The sequence below is a fragment of the Mesocricetus auratus genome, unplaced genomic scaffold (assembly GCF_017639785.1).
Source record: "Mesocricetus auratus isolate SY011 unplaced genomic scaffold, BCM_Maur_2.0 Super-Scaffold_100023, whole genome shotgun sequence".
In the NCBI taxonomy this organism is placed as follows: domain Eukaryota; kingdom Metazoa; phylum Chordata; class Mammalia; order Rodentia; family Cricetidae; genus Mesocricetus; species Mesocricetus auratus.
The window spans coordinates 5472152-5490640 of record NW_024429204.1 but is presented as its reverse complement, the minus strand read 5'-3'; the positions used below and the strand labels follow the sequence as shown (position 1 = coordinate 5490640).

At 46.7% G+C, this 18489-nt stretch overlaps 1 protein-coding gene across 3 annotated transcripts in view; it reads left to right on the top strand.

Moving 5' to 3' along the window:
- Dpys (dihydropyrimidinase) overlaps nt 1-18489 on the top strand; it is a 96593-nt gene that overhangs the window by 30383 nt on the left and 47721 nt on the right. For 2 of the 3 annotated variants that reach the window (XM_040730468.1, XM_005072629.4), the window contains exon 7: nt 1488-1630. In XM_040730468.1, the coding sequence (XP_040586402.1) occupies nt 1488-1630 (143 nt within the window). Of the gene's footprint in view, nt 1-1487; nt 1631-1820; nt 2111-18489 lie in introns of those variants that run through there. The other variant, XM_013115285.3, reaches the window with a different exon arrangement.

Genomic DNA, 18489 nt, shown 5'->3' with positions numbered 1-18489 from the left:
ACGGGGCAGGAGCCTGGAGGCGGGAGCTGGTGCAGATGCCGTGGAGGGGCTCTGCATACCGGTGCACTCACGATGGCTTGCTCAGTCGGCCTTCTTATAGAGCCCGGGACCACCAGCCCAGGGATGGCACCGCCCACAATACTGACTACGGCCCCGCCCCCGATCAATCGCTAATGAAGAAAACGCCATGCATCCAGGTTAACGGAGGAATTTTCTCTGTGTCAGGTTGACATAAGACTAGTCGGCGCACTCATTATTTATTCACCGAGTCTCATTGATTTGTGTCCTCAGAACGCCTCCTCATGCCTATATCCGTCTCATGGGGGCTCGTATTTTGTTTGAATCATCCTCACAGCCTCAAAGTTGATGTCCTTATTCAAAGTGACCAAGTGTTCCGGTCTGCCCTATCCGGGAGGCGCCACTCCTAGGAGAAGCTCTGTTACCGTCCTCTCAAAAACACTTCCGTGTTGTCCATGACCAAATGGAGTGTTTGAGCAATCAGTTTAGTACAAGGGTCTTCAAAACATCTCTCTGGTTCTAACCCTGTGTTGATCTTCCTCTTTGACCACGCCCCCTCCTCTTTTACCTCTAACATCCCTGATGATTCCCTTCTCTTTCTCCTGGCTTAAATATTCTAGATTATAATGCAACTTCCCTCCTTAAACTTGTGCTATTACGGTAAATACCTTTATAACATCAGATTTTCATAACTCATTATAGTTCCCATCATACATAAAGACATAGTTATATTATATACACCTTTAAATATGATCATTAAATAATTGAATATTTGTTTAACATGTATGAAATTGTATAATTTTCTGAGACAGTAAGATGACCTGCTTCTGAGATTATTAGAAATCACTAAATAAATATTAAGGGATGTCTTGTCATATACATATATAAGCCCTATAAGGACTCCATATTAAAATTTCTTAAAGTAGACTTTCCAAGATTTCCGGTTTACATAAATTTAAATTGAACAAAACTGTACCTCTCCTGCTTATCTTCTATCTTCTCAAAGCCTTGTCAACTAATTTAAAATCGTTATAACCTGTCTCCTTTTGACTATTCAGTATTTTACCTAGTATTTACACAATCATCTCACAAATCGTAGGTCTGCAATACACAGGGCAGATCCTAAGTGTTGTAGGTGGTAGAAAACTTTATACGGGAATGGAAAATTCATTGTCAGCGTTTAGCGATCATGTGTAGTAATCTTGGGTGGGGGGGTAGATGGGAGGAAATAGTAGATTTGTCTTTTAATGTGCTAGGATTTTTGAAAAGTCATCTCCAGGCTTCTATAAGCCATCATCTTCATCAGTGATGCAACTGGTTGATACTGAGCATATACAGACGCAGCTCTTTGATGTAGGGAACGGGATACAGTATCGTTTGGGTGAATGGATGGTAAGTGTTTCCTCTGAGTACCCAGAGGAGGCTTAAGTGTTTGGTTATCACAGCAAAAGCATCTCCCTTCTTAACAGCACAGTGGGAAAATGGATGAAAACAGATTTGTGGCCGTTACCAGCACAAACGCAGCCAAGATCTTTAATCTGTATCCGAGAAAAGGAAGGATAGCCGTTGGCTCGGACGCTGACATGGTGATCTGGGACCCAGAAGCCACGAGGTAAGCCTGAGATCTTGCCTTACCTGGTTTTATCCTTGAAGAAAGGCCCTGGCTTGCAAAGCAACTTTGCCTGGGCTGTTACCAGCCATTGCTTAATAGGTGATTTATTTTGCCATGCTCAGGGATTCTAGGGCTGGGCACAAGATAAAGGTTTTGATGTGCAAATGCTTCTTTGTTTTTCTTGGCGCAGAGGATGCGAAAGCTGTGTAGAACTCGCCGGAAATGGATACGTATAGAAAACCAATATAAGTTTGCCATCCCAGTGCCTGGCAAATGCCCCCAGTTCACACGGAGGGAGCTTGCAGAGCCCTGAAGAGAATAAAAGGCTTAATTTGAAAAGAGCTGAATTGGAAACTCAGAATAATTACAGCCTTTTAAGAGCTTTTAGGTAGAAAGATTCCAGCACAAAAGACATCACTTTTAGTTAGCCAAACTTTCCAGATGAACTCAGACTCAGCCTGTCATTCCTAGTAGGAATAATCCCTTTGTTCCCAATTCCCATAATTCTGTGTTGATGCCGTGGCTCTGGCAAATTCCACCAATTCTAAAGAAGCATCTGATGGAGGTTGAGCTCCTGCTAAATTCTTCTTGTAGGATGTTGTTCCCAGCAACACTTGCTCATGCATCTGTGCTTGTGGTGAACACCGGTGAGGGAGGAAATGCCACATGCTCCACCGTTCTGTGTACGCGCGTGTGCATCCATGAGAATTTGATGGACCTCTGTGTCCACCATATGGCATTTATGCAAGGCCGTGTGTGTGTGTGTGTGTGTGTGTGTGTGTGTGTGCTTATCATAGTTAGCAAAAGTGCATACTTTCTGGGAAGTGATATTATCACAGAGATACAGCTTCAACAGACGTGCCCTTGGGCCACCTTCTGGGAAAAAAGATGGCCATTTGGAATTTGGAGCGTGAAGGGAGCGGCTATGGCTGAGAGCCGAGAAACAAGCCCCAGATGGTCTCTCTGTGGCTGGCGCTATCCCCAGGACACTCATCATTCCTACCTAGGGACCAGTTCCTGGGATTGGCAGGCCACATTCCCAGCAGGTAGCCTTTGGCCAACACTCCAGCATAACGCCTCAGTCTGCCTTAAAATTCATGTGGAGTAATAAAAAGCCATGTGAGAACCTTCACTGGGGAAATATCCTGCCATAACAGCCAGTCTGCTGCTGCGTTAATATGGATTCACATTTAAAGACTCAGTACCCCATAGAGCTACATGTAGACAGGCTTCTAATAGTCTGGGAATGGGAAAGAGAGAGAGAGTATTGCTTGGCTCTGTGGACTCTGGAATACCTGGGCTGGCTGCGGTTTGGAGAATTTCAGCCATTTAGGCTGCTGCTCCAGGGTTGGAACCAGGTAGGTTTTCTTCAAAATACCTTGTGGCTTATGAAGATCACAGGGTTTAATAGAAAGCCCAGAAACTATGCAAATTCCTCTCTGGTGGAAGGAATGTGTGAAAAGTGATGACTTTTGAAGCCCCCTGTTTGAGTCATCAAGTGATAACTAGTGATAGTTCGCACAAGTCAGTGGGGCACAAAGACACCTGGGTATGGGAGATGTTGTTTACCAGGTGAGACCAAGAAGGGTGGGTCTGCGGTGATGGGAAGACTGTGACTGTGGACAGCGTTCGCGGTTTGACCTGTGGGCTGTGAGCCCATAGCTTTGACTTCTAAACCTGTGTGTTCTCCGAAAGCCAAGCATTTCGTGTGATACTTCATTTTTCATGTTCTATTTTTTTAATCTAGTGCGAGTGGGGCATGTTAATCCTTTTCTGCGGTTTTCTGTATCAAAGTGGAAAGAAAATAGAGACACCCTGTTAACTGCGAAACTGTCCAGTCAAGACTCTGTAGAGTTCTTCTTCTTCTTCTTCTTCTTCTTCTTCTTCTTCTTCTTCTTCTTCTTCTTCTTCTTCTTCTTCTTCTTCTTCTTCTTCTTCTTCTTCTTCTTCTTCTTCTCCTTCTTCTCCTTCTTCTCCTTCTTCTTCTTCTTCTTCTTCTTCTTCTTCTTCTTCTTCTTCTTCTTCTTCTTCTCCTTCTTCTTCTTCTTCTTCTTCTTCTTCTTCTTCTTCTTCTTCTTCTTCTTCTTCTTCTTCTTCTTCTTCTTCTTCTTCTTCTCCTTCTTCTTCTCCTTCTTCTCCTTCTTCTTCTTCTTCTTCTTCTTCTTCTTCTTCTTCTTCTCCTTCTTCTCCTTCTTCTCCTTCTTCTTCTTCTTCTTCTTCTTCTTCTTCTTCTTCTTCTTCTTCTTCTTCTTCTTCTTCTTCTTCTTCTTCTTCTTCTTCTTCTTCTTCTTCTTCTCCTCCTCCTCCTCCTTCTCCTCCTTCTCCTTCTCCTTCTCCTTCTTCTTCGTTTCTCTGTGTAGCCCTGGCTCTTCTGGGAACTCACTCTGTAGACCAGACTGGCCTCAAACTCACAGAGATTCATCTGCCTCTGCCTCTGCCTCTGCCTCCCCCAGGGCAAGGATTGAAGGTGTGCAACACCACTGTTTAGTCCTAGTTTACTTTTTTGCAAGCCATTCTACTTTTTGTTGAAAATACATTTTCCCATATTATATATTCTAATTATGGTTTCCCCTCTCCAGATCCTCCCAGATCTCCCATCCCCCACCCACCCCAATCCGTACTCTTTCTTTCACTCTCTCATTAGAATACAATCAGGCAACTTAACAAAATAAAAATAAAATAAGACAAAAACAAAGGGACTGGAATAGGAGGAAGCAAACTACCAGGAGAAAAAGAGGTCTCCCCCCAACCCCACCGCAACCCTCAAAAAGCACAAGGAACACATCAGAGACACACATTCACACACACATAAATCCCATAAAAACACGACACTGGAAACCATAATATATGTGCAAAAGATCTGTAAGGGGAAAAAAGAAAGGAAGGAAGAAAGGAAGGAAGGAAGGAAGAGGGGAAGAGAGGGAGGGAGGGAGGGAGGGAGGAAGGAAGGAAGGAAGAAAGAAAGGAAGGAAGAGAGGGAGGGAGGGAGGGAGGAAGGAAGGAAGGAAGGGAGGGAGGAAGGAAGGAAGGAAGAAAGGGAAAATCAAATAACCCATCACTAGGGCTTAGCATGGTGATGTACTGTGTAAGGCCAGCACTTGGAAGGGCAGGAGAGGAAGATCACAAACTTGGCGGCCAGAGTACGAGACACCAAAGACACCGTCTCAAAACCAAAGCTGTTTGCGTTCTGAGGATCACCCCAGCTCAGGTACAAAGTGTTGCCTCCCTTAGACAAAGAGAAATGACCGGAATGCGAGGCTGTGAATAATTCATTGGCTTTATCTACCACATTTTGCTGGTTGGAGTGTATTTATAGGCTGTGATTATGTCCCCTGAGTCATGCCTCAGGCTACACAAATTTAGATCACTTTCTCCCAAGCTCCAGTTACTAATCTCTGTAACTCTGCTTTGTCCCTCCTGTCCCCCTCACTTGTGTGGCGCGTAACGATCCAGATGTGTGGTTATTTTTTTTAAATCGTCTATATACTCCTCATTTAGTTTCCCTCTGACCAGTCTAAGAACAACTAATCTAAGGTCAACCTCCAAGGCTCCCATGTCACACAGGCATTTACTCATAATCGGTTAGGCATTTATCCAGTTCATCTCATTCGTTTGTTCTTTCCCATTTTTAAAAGATTTTTTATTTAGCAAACAACTGCTTTTCATCTAAATATTTAGAATCTTTCTTGGTGAACGAGTATATGTTTGTTCCTTTAATTTGGGGTGCTACATCTTCGTTCTTGGCGAATGAATGAATGTTCATTCCTTTAATTTGGAGTGCTACATTTTCGTTAGCCTAGCACATACGCTGTAGCACTGCCGAGAACTCTCAGGGGTTCAGTCCAGGTCTGCTGATCGCGAACACCCCAGGGCCAGAAATAATGCAAGCCCACACAGGCCTGTGTGACTGGCACTAGGTGCAGACCTGAGCTCCATCAGGGGCCACTTGAAGTCTCTGCAGAGCTCAGTGGCACAGAGCTTGCTGGTCTTGCTGAAGTTCTGGGCTCTGTCCCTGGTTCCGTGAACACAGCATAGAGAATAGAGGAAATCGGGTCATTGGACATCCATTCCTCTTTTGCAAAGCGAGGTAGCTAATAGTTACCGTGTCCATCACAATATTGCCACGAAGCAGCATATGTCTGCGTATTTCATAAGCAAAGAGAGCCGTTATCGGATGTTTGTTTTATGCAGGGAGCCCCAGGTTCAAGTCCCCGCACTGCGTAAATCAGATGTGATGTCACATAGCTGTAATTCCAGACCTTGAGAGATAAGAGACAGGAGAATCAGAAATTCAAGGTCATCTTGGGATACACAGTGAGTTTTAAAAAGCCTGCTAAGAAATGTGGGGTGGCAGGGTGCAATTAAGCTGTGTGGTTATCATGATCTTACTAGTTTGGCTGGCGGTGTACTTGGGCCAGCATTTTCCTTTTGTTGTTGTTGTTTTGTTTGTTTTTTGTTTTTCGAGATAGGGTTTCTCTGTGTAGCTTTGGAGCCTATCCTGGCACTCGCTCTGTAGACCAGGCTGGCCTCAAACTCACAGAGATCCACCTGACTCTGCCTTCCAAGTGCTGGGATTAAAGGCGTGTGCCACCAACGCCCGGCCTTGGCCAGTGTTTTCACTTTTAGTTATGCTCAGCTAGATTTGCCCGTGTTGACCAAGCAGCCGGGCAAACAAAGGAATTCTGTTGTGCTAACCCTCACAGCGTCCTAGAAACACAGATCTCATTTTCTCTGCTTTTGTTTTCCGACTGAAGATAGAGAAAGACTATCAAGCTAATGAATGGGCCAAAGTTCTTTGGAACTTTTATTTGACATTTTAAAATTCTGTATGATTTTTCTCTGATATGCTGTAATACTGTTTTTGCACTACTCTGAAATTTGTAGAGTGTGGAGAAAAGAGAGAGAGAGAGATGGGCAGTTATTGAGGGGGAGGCTTCATGGGATGAGGGGTTGGATGAACGTTTAAACAATGAGGAAGAGTTCACGCTTAAAGGGAGAAGCCGTGCTGTGTATCTGGGTCAATCACAATGCCTGCTTCTCTATTCTTGGCCTGTTCATTGTGAGAAAGGTACTCTTGGGCTCTCTGCTCCAACCGAAATATATGCAGATGACCCTAACTGGGACATTTCTAATGCACCACAATATTTTTAGCCTCTCTTCATACATTACCCACAACTTCCCACTGTTCCTAAGAGACAGAGAATGGCCACCATTGTCACTGCCTACCTCCCCTGACCCTGCACACTGAATCCTAGAGAGTCCTGCATAGTTGTTCACAATACGGCACCAGAGATTCCCGTCACTTTCTGAACCTTGGTTATAGTCTTGGGGTGTAGGTGCATTTAAAAAGAGGAATAGGGTTCACGATGATGGGGAGAGCAATGAGGGATGTTCTTCTGTGTGTGTGTTTCTCTTGTTGGTTGGTGAATAAAACACTCTTTGGCCGACAGAGGCAGGAAGATGGGCGGGGCTGGGAGACGAGGAGAATTCTGGGAAAGGTAGGCAGAGAGACGCTGCAGAAGACACCACGTAGTGGAGGAAGGAGTAACAGGTCCCAACCCTTCTCTGGTAAGATAAGACCATGTGGAAACACTTTGATTTATAGAATTGGGTTAATAATTAAGACAGAGCTAGCCAATAAGAAGCCCTAACCATCGGCCATTAGCATAACGTCTCTGTGTGTTCATTTGGGGCTAACACTGTAGCAGGACCAGGCTGGGACAAGATACAACAGCAACATGAGAGGGTCGCCTTGGACCGCTCTGCTCCGCTATTGTCACCTGACAGGATGGCATGATTGTGGCAGTCAACGAACTGATACCTTTGTGCTACAATTAGCCATAGCCTATTCTCCATTCAAGTTTGCTTAGCTCCTTACCCAGCATTCATTTCTGCTCTAGGATCTCATCCAGCACCCCACAGCACATTTAGTCGACGTGCATCCTGAGGCTGGTCTGGGGTGTGTGGCAGTTTCTCAACCTTTGCTTTTAATTGCTTTGCCCATCATCGTGAGGCATGATGCCTGGAGTTTTTTTTGGACAAGGTTGCTCTATTGTGGGTTTCCTTTCTGACGTTCTTCTCCTTGCTAGCCTCAGGTTTGGGGGAGGAATAATTCAGAAGCCGAGTCTCACTCCCCTTAGCCCCACAAAGTGCGAATGAGGAGGTTGTGAGGCCACACGGCCCCGGGGCTGGGTGAGGGGACCTGGCTGAGGCCATCTTTGCCAGGTTTGGCTACCGTCCTGTCCGGCTTCCGCTTGCATTGTTCCTCCGGGAGAGGAAGTTGCAGCATGCGACCCCCCCACCACCTTAAAGGGTGAGGCGCTATGCTCTAGACTCGCTTACTGAATCAATACTTTAACCTAGGCTTGGCCCAGCTCTGCCCAGAGTAGAATGGCAGCGGGTGCTGCCGAGCTAAGTGGGAGACAGCAACCAGCCCTCCACACTGCGCAGGAGACTGGTGTGACGAGGCAGCGGCTGGGGGGGACTCTGGGAAGATTGTGGCCTGGGGGAAGTCAACAATAGCCTTCCCTCGCGTGAGCTCTCATTGTGCAGGATCCCTCAGTGACTGGAGAACGAAGCAGACGGATGTGAGCCAATATAGGTTTTCTAAGTCGGGAAGGGTGCCCTGTTCCCCTGATTTCATTCTGCAGATGCCACCCTTTGGCTTTCTTGTGCTGAGAGCTGTTGGCTGAGCAGGAGTAGATGGATTTGGGGAGAACTGCTTCCGTGCGCTCACAAATTCACCCTGAGCTGCTTCTCTTTGGGAGTCAGGCGCCGAGGACCGAGGATGCACGGGGCTAGATCCTTCTCTTAGGAGGACTGCCATTCCAGGGAGAGGAGAGGAGATACAAACTGGGATTTTTCTCAGTCTCGGGAAGGATGCACTTAGACTATGGAATGAGAGACAAAAATAAGATATCATAGAAGCCCAGAGCAGGGACCCTGCTTGGGAGCAGTTAGAGGTAAGAGTGGGTAAGGTGTCAGGACTGAAACGGAGGCCAGGTAAACTGAAGCACCCAGGGAGGAGTCCGAAGTGAAACCGTGAAAGCTGACGGTTGTATCCAGACTGCAGAGAAACGGAAGGGGAGGCCATCACAAGCTGCCTCCAGTTTTAATTTAGTTTAGCATGCACTGAGGTGATTTCTCACCAAGTAAGCCTTGCGGAAAAGCGCTATTTAGTCAAGGGAAGGAATGGATTTATCTGAAGGAGGCGGGGTATTCTGTCTTGCAAGAAAGTACTTCCCTTTATCCTATGTATGCGATTTCAACGTTAACTATAGCCCGATGCTATGTATGCTTCCTGTTGGATCATATCATTAGACACTAGACATTTTTCTGCACAATCCCTCAAACGGTTTTAGCAAAAAACGCTGGCCAGTTTTGGATAGTTATGGCTGAGGACAACAATGTGTATTGAGCCCTGTGTCCTGAAGGGGGCGCCCACGGCCCACGCTGGGTCTCCTGAGCGGCTGATTACATAAGTGAGGGCGCATTTGCTAATGATTTGGGGGTTTCTTGGTACCTAGATGTTTTCCACTTGCTTTTGATCCATGTTGGCTATTAATGGCATGTTGAAATAAGTGTGCTGGTCACATAATCTGCTGCCTTTAAGATGGCCTTGTTGAAGTCACCAAAGGAGATCCGTAAAGAGAAAAGCAGGGAATCCACGTTTTTCTCTTTCTTGTTTTGTAAATCTATGAGGAGGCTGGGAGCCTCCATGGTGAGGCAGGCGTTTGACCTGTGGTGATTGACAGCCAGGGAGGACTGGAGTGTGTGAGGGCTGACTCTCCCGATGGGAGACTAACTCAGACATGCCTAGCCTGTGAAAAAGTCCCTGCAAAATCAACTGCAATACCCCTTCTGTATCATTGCACTATGTTAATAATAATAAAAGAATAGTGCAAAGAGCGCATCAACCTTCTGTTTTGGAAAACGAAGGGTCCCCTGTATTCCTCTTGACGGCTCATCCAGCTGGTGTCTGTGGCTTATGACAGACTTGTGTCCCAACGCCTCACTGCTCAGGGCAAAGCTCTGAATCTAAGACAAGCCCCTCATCCAGTTGTTTGACCCATTTTTGTAGAATATTCTGGTGCTTAGATTAGGAGGAAGGAATCAGGAGTGCGGTTTTCCTATGGTGTGGAGACAGAATCTCACGGGGTCACGTGGTCCAAACAGACATCAGCTAACGTGGCCAACCTGTTAAAAATCCAATTAGAGGGAAGGGCGTGTGAGCTACTTGCAAGCCTGCAGGAGCAGCAGTAACTCCTGTTCTGGAGATTTAAGACTATCCTCCGAGCCCCAGTTCTTCGGTATTCATTAAAGAGCACTTAGTTACTATGGCAACCGCCCCTTCTCAGTATTTATGAGCTACAGGGTATCTCACAGCATCTCAGGCACACAAACACGCAGCCGACCGCTGTGGGCACTGAAACCCTTGATGAAGACTTCTAGCTGCTCTGTATTCTGCACAGCAGCCATATTTTCGTTTCCGGTTAGTTTTTGGTTTACACTTAAAAAAAAACCCTCAATTACAGCAAGCTTTGACCCCGAGTACACAGCTCTTGAAGGCATTCAGCCTCCTCTCTTGCTTAATTTCTCTCCCTTTAACTTAAGAAATTTAACTTTCTATTCAGTGAAGAGCAACGACTTGGGGGTTAGGAATATGCCCCTGGGTTCCACAGGGGACCTTTGCATGAAACTGAGCAGGAGAGGAAGGACTGTCACCCACAGTGAGTGGGGGCGGGAAGGGGAAATGAAGTGGTGGATAGTAAATAGAATAAACAGTGATGCTTAGGGAGTGTGCAGTCGGCCGCATCATCAGGCTCACTTCAAGGGAGCTGCTAGGCATCTTCCTTGAAATAGCACATTGTGTGTCATCTAATTTCAGAACTGCAATCCTTCTCTTCTTCCTACACACACACACACACACACACACACACATACACACATGCACGCACACAATACACGCGCACACATACACACATGCACACACACAATACACACGCACACATACATACACACATGTACACACACTCATACACACATGCGCACACACGTGCACACACATAAACACACACGCACATACATACATATACACAGGTACATACATGCATATACACATACATAAACATACACACATACATGCACAAACACAAACACACTTAAACATATGCACATACACATACATACACACACACGTGCACACACACACACACACATGCACACACACACACACAGCAAACCAGCAGTTCCAGATTCTGTTCTGGAAAGTCGGTCAGCATACAGACCTGTCTTTCCTGCCTGTTGCTGGGAGTCTGTGAAGAGCTCCCCCAGGCTCATGCTGTCCCATGAGAGGCAAGGGGCTTGTGCAGGTGCCTAAGTAGTAGCGAGGTGAGGTGCACCATGATTTCTCCCCGTGTTGTCTCGGAGTTGATCCTGCAGGTGGGCCTGCTTGTGTTTCTGCATATCTGCATGGGGCATCCTCCACACAGTTGTTATTACAGACGCTCATGGTTCCTGGGACAACCTCATGGCAGATGATTTATAGTGAAACATGTTGAGGTATGAGTGTTTTTTTTATTGTTAATCTGTACAAAATCCAGCCCACTATCCAAGCAACTGGGGAAGTAATAGCCTAATGTGAGGAGAAAAACCTTTCTAGTAAGAACTTTGCTTTAAAAAGGTTTGAGGCTGAACATCTTTGCCTTTCTGAGCTGGGCGTGACTTGGGAATGCTGCTTGGTTTAAAAAGACAAACATTCATTTTGTCGTTGTTGCGGGGCACTGCTGCCTTGCACACAAATCCTCTTCATTCAAGTAACGCTAGCAGGACTCGGAACACAGTGGCACCCACTCCTCGGCAGGTGGCCGAGTGTGGAATGAGTGGGAGCTGTGACTACCACAGTTGTCACTCAGCACTCATTGTACGGTGACGTCACTCGGGTGGGCACTGAAGACAGCATAGGAGAATGCCCACATTTCACTTCAGACATCTCTCGTCTCACAGACACCCCCAGCTTCCCCGTGCGAGACGGAAAATGGAGGAGCTTCTTGGGTTCTTCTGGCCGAGGTAGCCTGAGGAAATCAGAGGTCTTCGGTGTCCCCAAGAGCTGACCTCTTAACAATTATTTTGAGTGAAGCTTGTAGTGAGTCTTTCTCTGCCCCACCAGCCGGCTCCCAAGTCATGACACAGAGACTTCTTATTAATTATGAACGTTCAGGTGGTAGCTCAGGCTTGTTCTTAACTAGTTCTTATAACTTAAATCCACCCGTATCTTCTCATCTATGTTGTTCTGAATGGTTCAGTTACCTTTACTTTGTAGAATCCACACTGCCTGTCCGAGTCCCTGGCATCTCCTTGTAACTCCGCCTTCTTCTTCCCAGCATCCTCTCTGCCCTGAAAGTCCTGCCTCACTATTGGCCATTCATCTTTTTATTAAATCAAATGTCAGTCAAATATCTCGCAGAAAAAAAAGGTGTTCAAACAAACTGCCTAAGATTATTGTGTGGGCCGGGCGTTGGTGGCGCACGCCTTTAATCCCAGCACTTGGGAGGCAGAGGCAGGTGGATCTCTGTGAGTTCGAGGCCAGCCTGGTCTACAAAGTGAGTTCCAGGACAGACTCCAAAGCCACAGAGAAACCCTGTCTCGAAAAACAAACAAAACAAAAAAAAGATTATTGTGTGGCCTTTGGAACAGGTGCTTAAAAAGAAGTTTGGACTGCATGAAATGAAAATCTATTCCCCCCCACATACGTACACACAGACACATGCACATACACACTCACACAGACATAGACACAGGCAGACATGCACAAACATACATACACGCTTGCATACACATGCATGCACACACATACACATGTACGCATACAGACACAGACACGCACACACCCACACATACACATGTGAGCAGGTGTGCACGCACGCGCACACATACAGTATCAACCATTACTCAATGCATGTTGTTTATTTAGATGTGTCCTTATACAGCTGAGCCTTTCAGACGAGCTAGAAGTGATTTGAGGGCTTTCCCAGCAAAGGCCGTACTGTTCAACATGTGAGAAAAAAAAGCAACTTAGCCAGGAGTCACAGGGACCCATCCTATCCTGAGTGTTCTCCTCCACAGGGCTTATGTTCAGCATTAAAATAAAAAGCATACGCCCCAAAGTGAGTCTGTATAAGATACTTAACTAAACACCCGTGTCACCTTTCTCCCTACCCATGTCTTCTTGTCTCTCATTTGGCCTCCAACCTGCTACAGTTCCAGGAAAATACAGGAGCTAAATAAGTATTTGATGAGTGAATGAACAAGATTTAGTGCCCTCGGACCAGTGAACAAATATGTACTTTTAAATGTTTTCTTTTGTTTGTTTGTTTGTTTTTGGTCTGGGGTGAGGGTGTTGTTTCCCTTTTGAACTCTGTTTAACAACTCTTGGATCTGTCTCAAGATTCACATTTTGTAGAGTTTTGGTTCCCCCCCCCCCTTAGAGTTAAAAAGAATAAAAAGAAATGAATCCCAGGCATTTTTGTCATTGTCCCTAAAGCCGCAGTCAGTATTCCACAGCCGATGGCTAGGGAGCATCAGGGGCCTGTGACTGTAGTGGCTCATTCTGGGCTGTATCCTTTGGTGGGTCTCAGAGCCGCTCCTAGTGCTGGCTAGGGACCCTAACAACCCGGTCTCTAGGTTACAGAGGAGACAAAAGAGAGTTCACGGGGACCAATGGCAATTTGACATCGGTACCTACAGGATTCTCAGGGACTCAGTGTGCAGTAAGAGTCACAGCTTCAGAGGAACCGTCAGCAAAAACTATCACCCTGGCCCCCTCCAGGAATCTATCACAGACAGGGCAGAGATACTTGGAGATCACGTCTCTCAGGGAAACATTTTTCTTGTTACTTCGTTTTGTTTATTTCTTTCTGCTTTTTTACAGAGGAGAGGTTTCCCAGTGTGGCATGTGGGCTGACCATGCCACCACTGGGAGTTTGGTCCTGGTGTGACTTCACGAGTTCACACCCCATGTCTGCTCCTTCTGGGCAGGGCAGTCAGGCTCTCACACACCCTAAGGGGCTCTAATGCACACTGCACTTTGACAAGCTCTGGTTCAGACTCAAAGGACTGGGTCAGATTTAGAGATGCATAGAGCTGACTGCTGCTCGGCCGACCCCAGACGGAGAACTCTTCATCCCCACTGTTTGCTTGGTTAGCCCCTGAGAGTCAGTTCTGCCTGGACAGAACTTTCCTTTCTCCATATGTGTGTGTGTGTGTGTGTCTGTGTCTCTGTGTGTGTCTCTGTGTGTGTGCGTGTGTCTGTGTCTCTGTGTGTGTCTCTGTGTGTGTGTGTGTGTGTGTGTGTGTGTGTGTATTGTAATTCACTCATTTGTTCCGTCACTTAAACCAGTAAATGGGAGCCTTTTCAAACGGTCGATGTTCAACGTGGAAGGGCAAAGTGATGCTACCTAAGCCCCCACTGTTTACACCCAAGTTGTAAAAGCTGGGGTCAGCAAAGGGGCTGAAGGTTGTTTTTTAATTTGTTTATTTGTTTTCTACCTCAACTACTGTTTTGTTTCTTTTTCAAGTTTCCTAAACTTTAAAAGTTTAGAAGAGTGATGATGGAGAGGGGGGTGTCCTTCTGTACACGTGTTTCTCTTATTGGTCAATGAATAAAACACTGTTTGGCCAACAGAGTTGGGAAGATAGGCGGGACCAGGAGACGAGGAGAATTCTGGGAGAGGTAGGCAAAGGGAGACATGAAGGGATGCCATGTAGCCGCCAAAAGAGTAGCAGGTTGGGCATCCTCCCGTAAGCCAAGACCACGTGGAAATACATAGATTTATAGAAATGGGTTAATAATTAAGAGAGAGCTAGCCAATAAGAAGCCCTGGACATCAGCCAACACTTTTATAATGAATAGAGCGTCCCTGTGTTTTTTTAGGGCTGGAGCGTGGCGGCAGGACAAGGCAGGACAAGAGAGAAACTCCAGCAACAAAAATAGTGAGGTGTAGGATAACTTTCATAGTTCAATAGGAAACACCCAGGCATAGTGTATCAGCCAACCTCTTGACAGAAGCAAAGGAGAAAGGGCTCACTCTGGCTCACGGTTTCAGAGCCTCAGTCGTCATGGTGAGGGAGGGACAGCCAAGCAGCCCGGCTCCCATCAGCAGCAGGGCGGGTTGGGAGCTCCTTACCTCACAGAGGAGCAGAAAGTAGGGAGAGGCAAGAACCACGGGCCAACGAGAACCACGGTACAAGCTGTAACGTTTAAAGGCTGCGCCCCTACTGACCTGCTTCTGTGAGCCAGGTCCCATCCCCGAAAGGATCCACAGCAGCCCCTAAAATAGCGCCACCCACTGGGAATCAAACATCCGGCACAGGAGGCTGCAGAGGAAGTTTCAGAGTCAAACCACAACCCATGGCTTCTGAACCTGTGTGAACGTCTGGAGGCTGCCCGTACTGGATTGAAATGAGGATGTGCGTGGAAGGCTCGTGTGTCACATGCAGCCCAAGGTTGAAGAGCCTCTAACATTAAAGGAGAAATGACTGACGGAAGGCAGATAAAAAGACAGTCTTAATTAACTTACGTCTCATCCTTGTCATAATCAAGTGTCTAGGCCCGGAACTGCCCTGGGCTCTGCTGCAGTCTCTGAGGTTTTATTCATCCCTTCATTGATCAGGAAAATGGCCACCGAGGCTGCCACGTTGCACAGCTACTTAAGCTGGGTGTAGGAGGAGTTTGAGCAACTGGGCAACATGATCAGACCCCCGTTTCAAAAAACCAAAAGCAAGGGCCAAGGTTGTGGCTTTGTGGTAGAGCATTTGCCTCTGATGGGTGATGTCCCAGATTCAAACCCCAGTATGGCCAAAATAAATAAATAAATAAATAAATAAATAAATAAATAAATAAATGAACAAACAAACAGATGTTTCTCACCTGCCATTCAGTACCCAAATAACCATTCAGAGGCTCATATTAAATACAAATGCTCAGCCGATAGCTCAGGCTTATTACTAACCAGCTCTTACATTTAAATGAACCCATTTCTATTCATCTATGTATTATTACCATGTGGCTCGTGGCTTTATCTGTCCTCTAGGATCTTGCTTCCTCAGTGGCTGGCTCTCGTTCTCTCCCCTGACTCTGCCCTTCTTCCCTTCCTTAGTTTGGTTTTTTCAGCCTAACCTCATCCTGCCTGCCTATTGGTCAGTCAGCTTCCTTATTAAACCAATCAAAGCATAATTTACACAGTGTGCAGGAATGTTCCACAGCAATCCCCAAACAAACACAGAGGTGAATAAAATACAGTGCAGACCCCAGGAGCTCAGGGTCCATGGCACAAACGAAGGTATAAAACCTTCATACATGTAGCAGCAGCGTAGGATACACAGTGAGGACACGTTGGAAACACTCGTCGATCTGTCTTTAGAATTGTAATTCCCACCTGCCCGCATCAACCAAGCCAGAAGCATGGAAACTGAACCTGGAACCCTGGAGCTAGGATGGGGTGGAGAGGGAATGGGGGCAACTCAGACTCAGGACTGTCCTTCCATCCTTTAAGGTAATACAAACACTCACTGTTAGACTCAAGCCTGCGTGTGTTTTGTCGTTTTTAACTTAATCCTCAAAACGTTGTCTCGTACCCGAGACGCATGCACGCAGACATGGGATGGTTTTCTTGCAAATCAAGGTCAACGATGACAGACGTTTGCTCGTTCTGAACAAACATCCACCCTGGCCCTTCAGCTCCGGCCTCTCCTCCCACATAAGCTGAGATTCTTGACCAAGGTCAGCGCCCCCTTCCCTGTATTCCTGGGCAACAGACGGCATGCCTGTCCTTGGTTTGAAGAGTTCCCTTGGCTGGTACATGGCACAGATTCCTGCAAACGCGCCAGGGCGCCTGGACCCCAGCCCGGAGCACATCCGGCTGGCAGCATGGTGTCTCTGGACACCAGAAGGCGGCTGACTTTCCAGCTTGGAAGACCTTGAGTGACTGCAGAACACCTAGTCAGCGTCTTCCCAAAGAGAGAGTGACTGACTGCGCTCGCGCCGGGGAGAGCTCAGAAGGGGTCGGGGCAGGGGTCTGCAGCTGTGACCGGGGTCACAGCAAACCTGTTGCCTATAATTTCCTGTCTAGCTTGATTTCTCTTTGGTGGGGGAGGCAGATAGATCGCCACCGTTCTTTAATGCCGTGATTATGTTGCCTGGAGGAAATTTTCCGTTGGTTCACCAGGCCGGCCTTTTAGCCCTGTGACTGGGGCTCGGTACCTCATTGGCCTTGGTGTGAGGCTTTTCCATCGAGAGCCCAGAGAGCTAAGTGTGGCACTCGCGCAGGAAGGCTGTGGCTCCGTGGTAGAGCCGTTGCCTCCGATGCATGATGTCTCAGGTTCAATCCCCAATATGGCCAAAAAACAAACAAACAAACAAACCAAAACCAAAACAAAAAAACCTTTAAAATCCTCAAATAAGCACATTGAGCACAAATGAGAATAAAATACAGTGCAGGCACCAGGAGCTTAGGGACTAGGGGACAAACGAAGGCACAAAAACTTCATACATGTAGTAGGAGTGTACAATGCGTAGTAGGGACACAATGTGTTGATCTCTGTCTTTTGAATTGTAAATTCCCACCTGCCCTGTGAATCCTTTCGTCTAGATGCCTTTCTATATTTGTAATGCTCTTTGTCTCTCCTACTTTTGAAAGGTGACTTCTTAACCCTGCCATTATTTTATCTCACTGCCTGATCCCTGGTCTCCTCCCCCTTTTCTTTCTCAACAAGAAACACCCTGACTTTGCTATCAACTCTACTCTCCTGCCAGACATCTCAGGGAAACTAAGCTCCCAAAGGGGGGAAATAACAAAAAGACAATCTGTCCACATTTTTTAAGTGGAGTATTTTGGGTACAGGAGGTAACTGAATTCCACGTGGCAGGGGGAAAGTACTGGTAATAAACATAGATTTATTGTGTGCTTACTATGTATAAAAAATTTCTGAGCACATGGGGAACATAAATATGAGATCTAGAACCTGTTATCAGAAAGGGTGTGTGCTGGCGGGGCGGAGGAGACACAAATGTGGGAAGGGACAAGTAGTACATCAAAAGGACAAATGGAATCACTCACGTTAGGACAAGAGATGGGGACGGATTGAACCCTGACGGGGGGGGGGGGGGCAGAGACGGGAGGAGGGGGGAGGGGAGGTCCCCATGATAACCCGAGCTGGCTTCATGGGCAAGGACTCCACAGAAGGCTGGGTTGTGTTTAGGGTGGGGCATGGGTCAAGAGAATAGTTAGGGCGGCTCTGAGTCTGCAAACAGAGGGCAGACAAACGACTGTGACGAAGAAGTCAGGGCCAGGGAAGACACACACACACTCAAGACGTCTTAAAGACAACTGCAGGGTGAGGGACAGACGGCAAAGAGATGGAACTGGGATTACTCTCGCTCACACAGACAAGGGCTTTGAAGGCTGCATTAAGTATAGAAGGGTTTCTATCACACTGCTCAAGCAATCCAATGTTTCCTAGCGATGGAGCGAGTTGAGCTAAAACCAGCGCCTTACGACCTTCGTTGGTTACTTTTCTACAGCTGCGGTGAATTAGAGCGAGCAAAGCACTTTATAGAAAAAAAGAAAAAAAGAGAGTGTGTTGTTAAATATGGGATAAGGACCGGCGCGATGGATGGAGCACAAGCCATGGAGAGCAAATTAACTATATTTTACTATAGCGACACCAAAAGGTGGGGAGACAGACATGACAGAGAGAGGATGAGATAGAGAGATAGACGAGAGTAAGAGAGAGAAAGTAAGAGAGAGCGTAAGCGGGCAGGGTTAGTCCTTTAAAGGGGTCCTTTGCATCTGCGTGGTTCT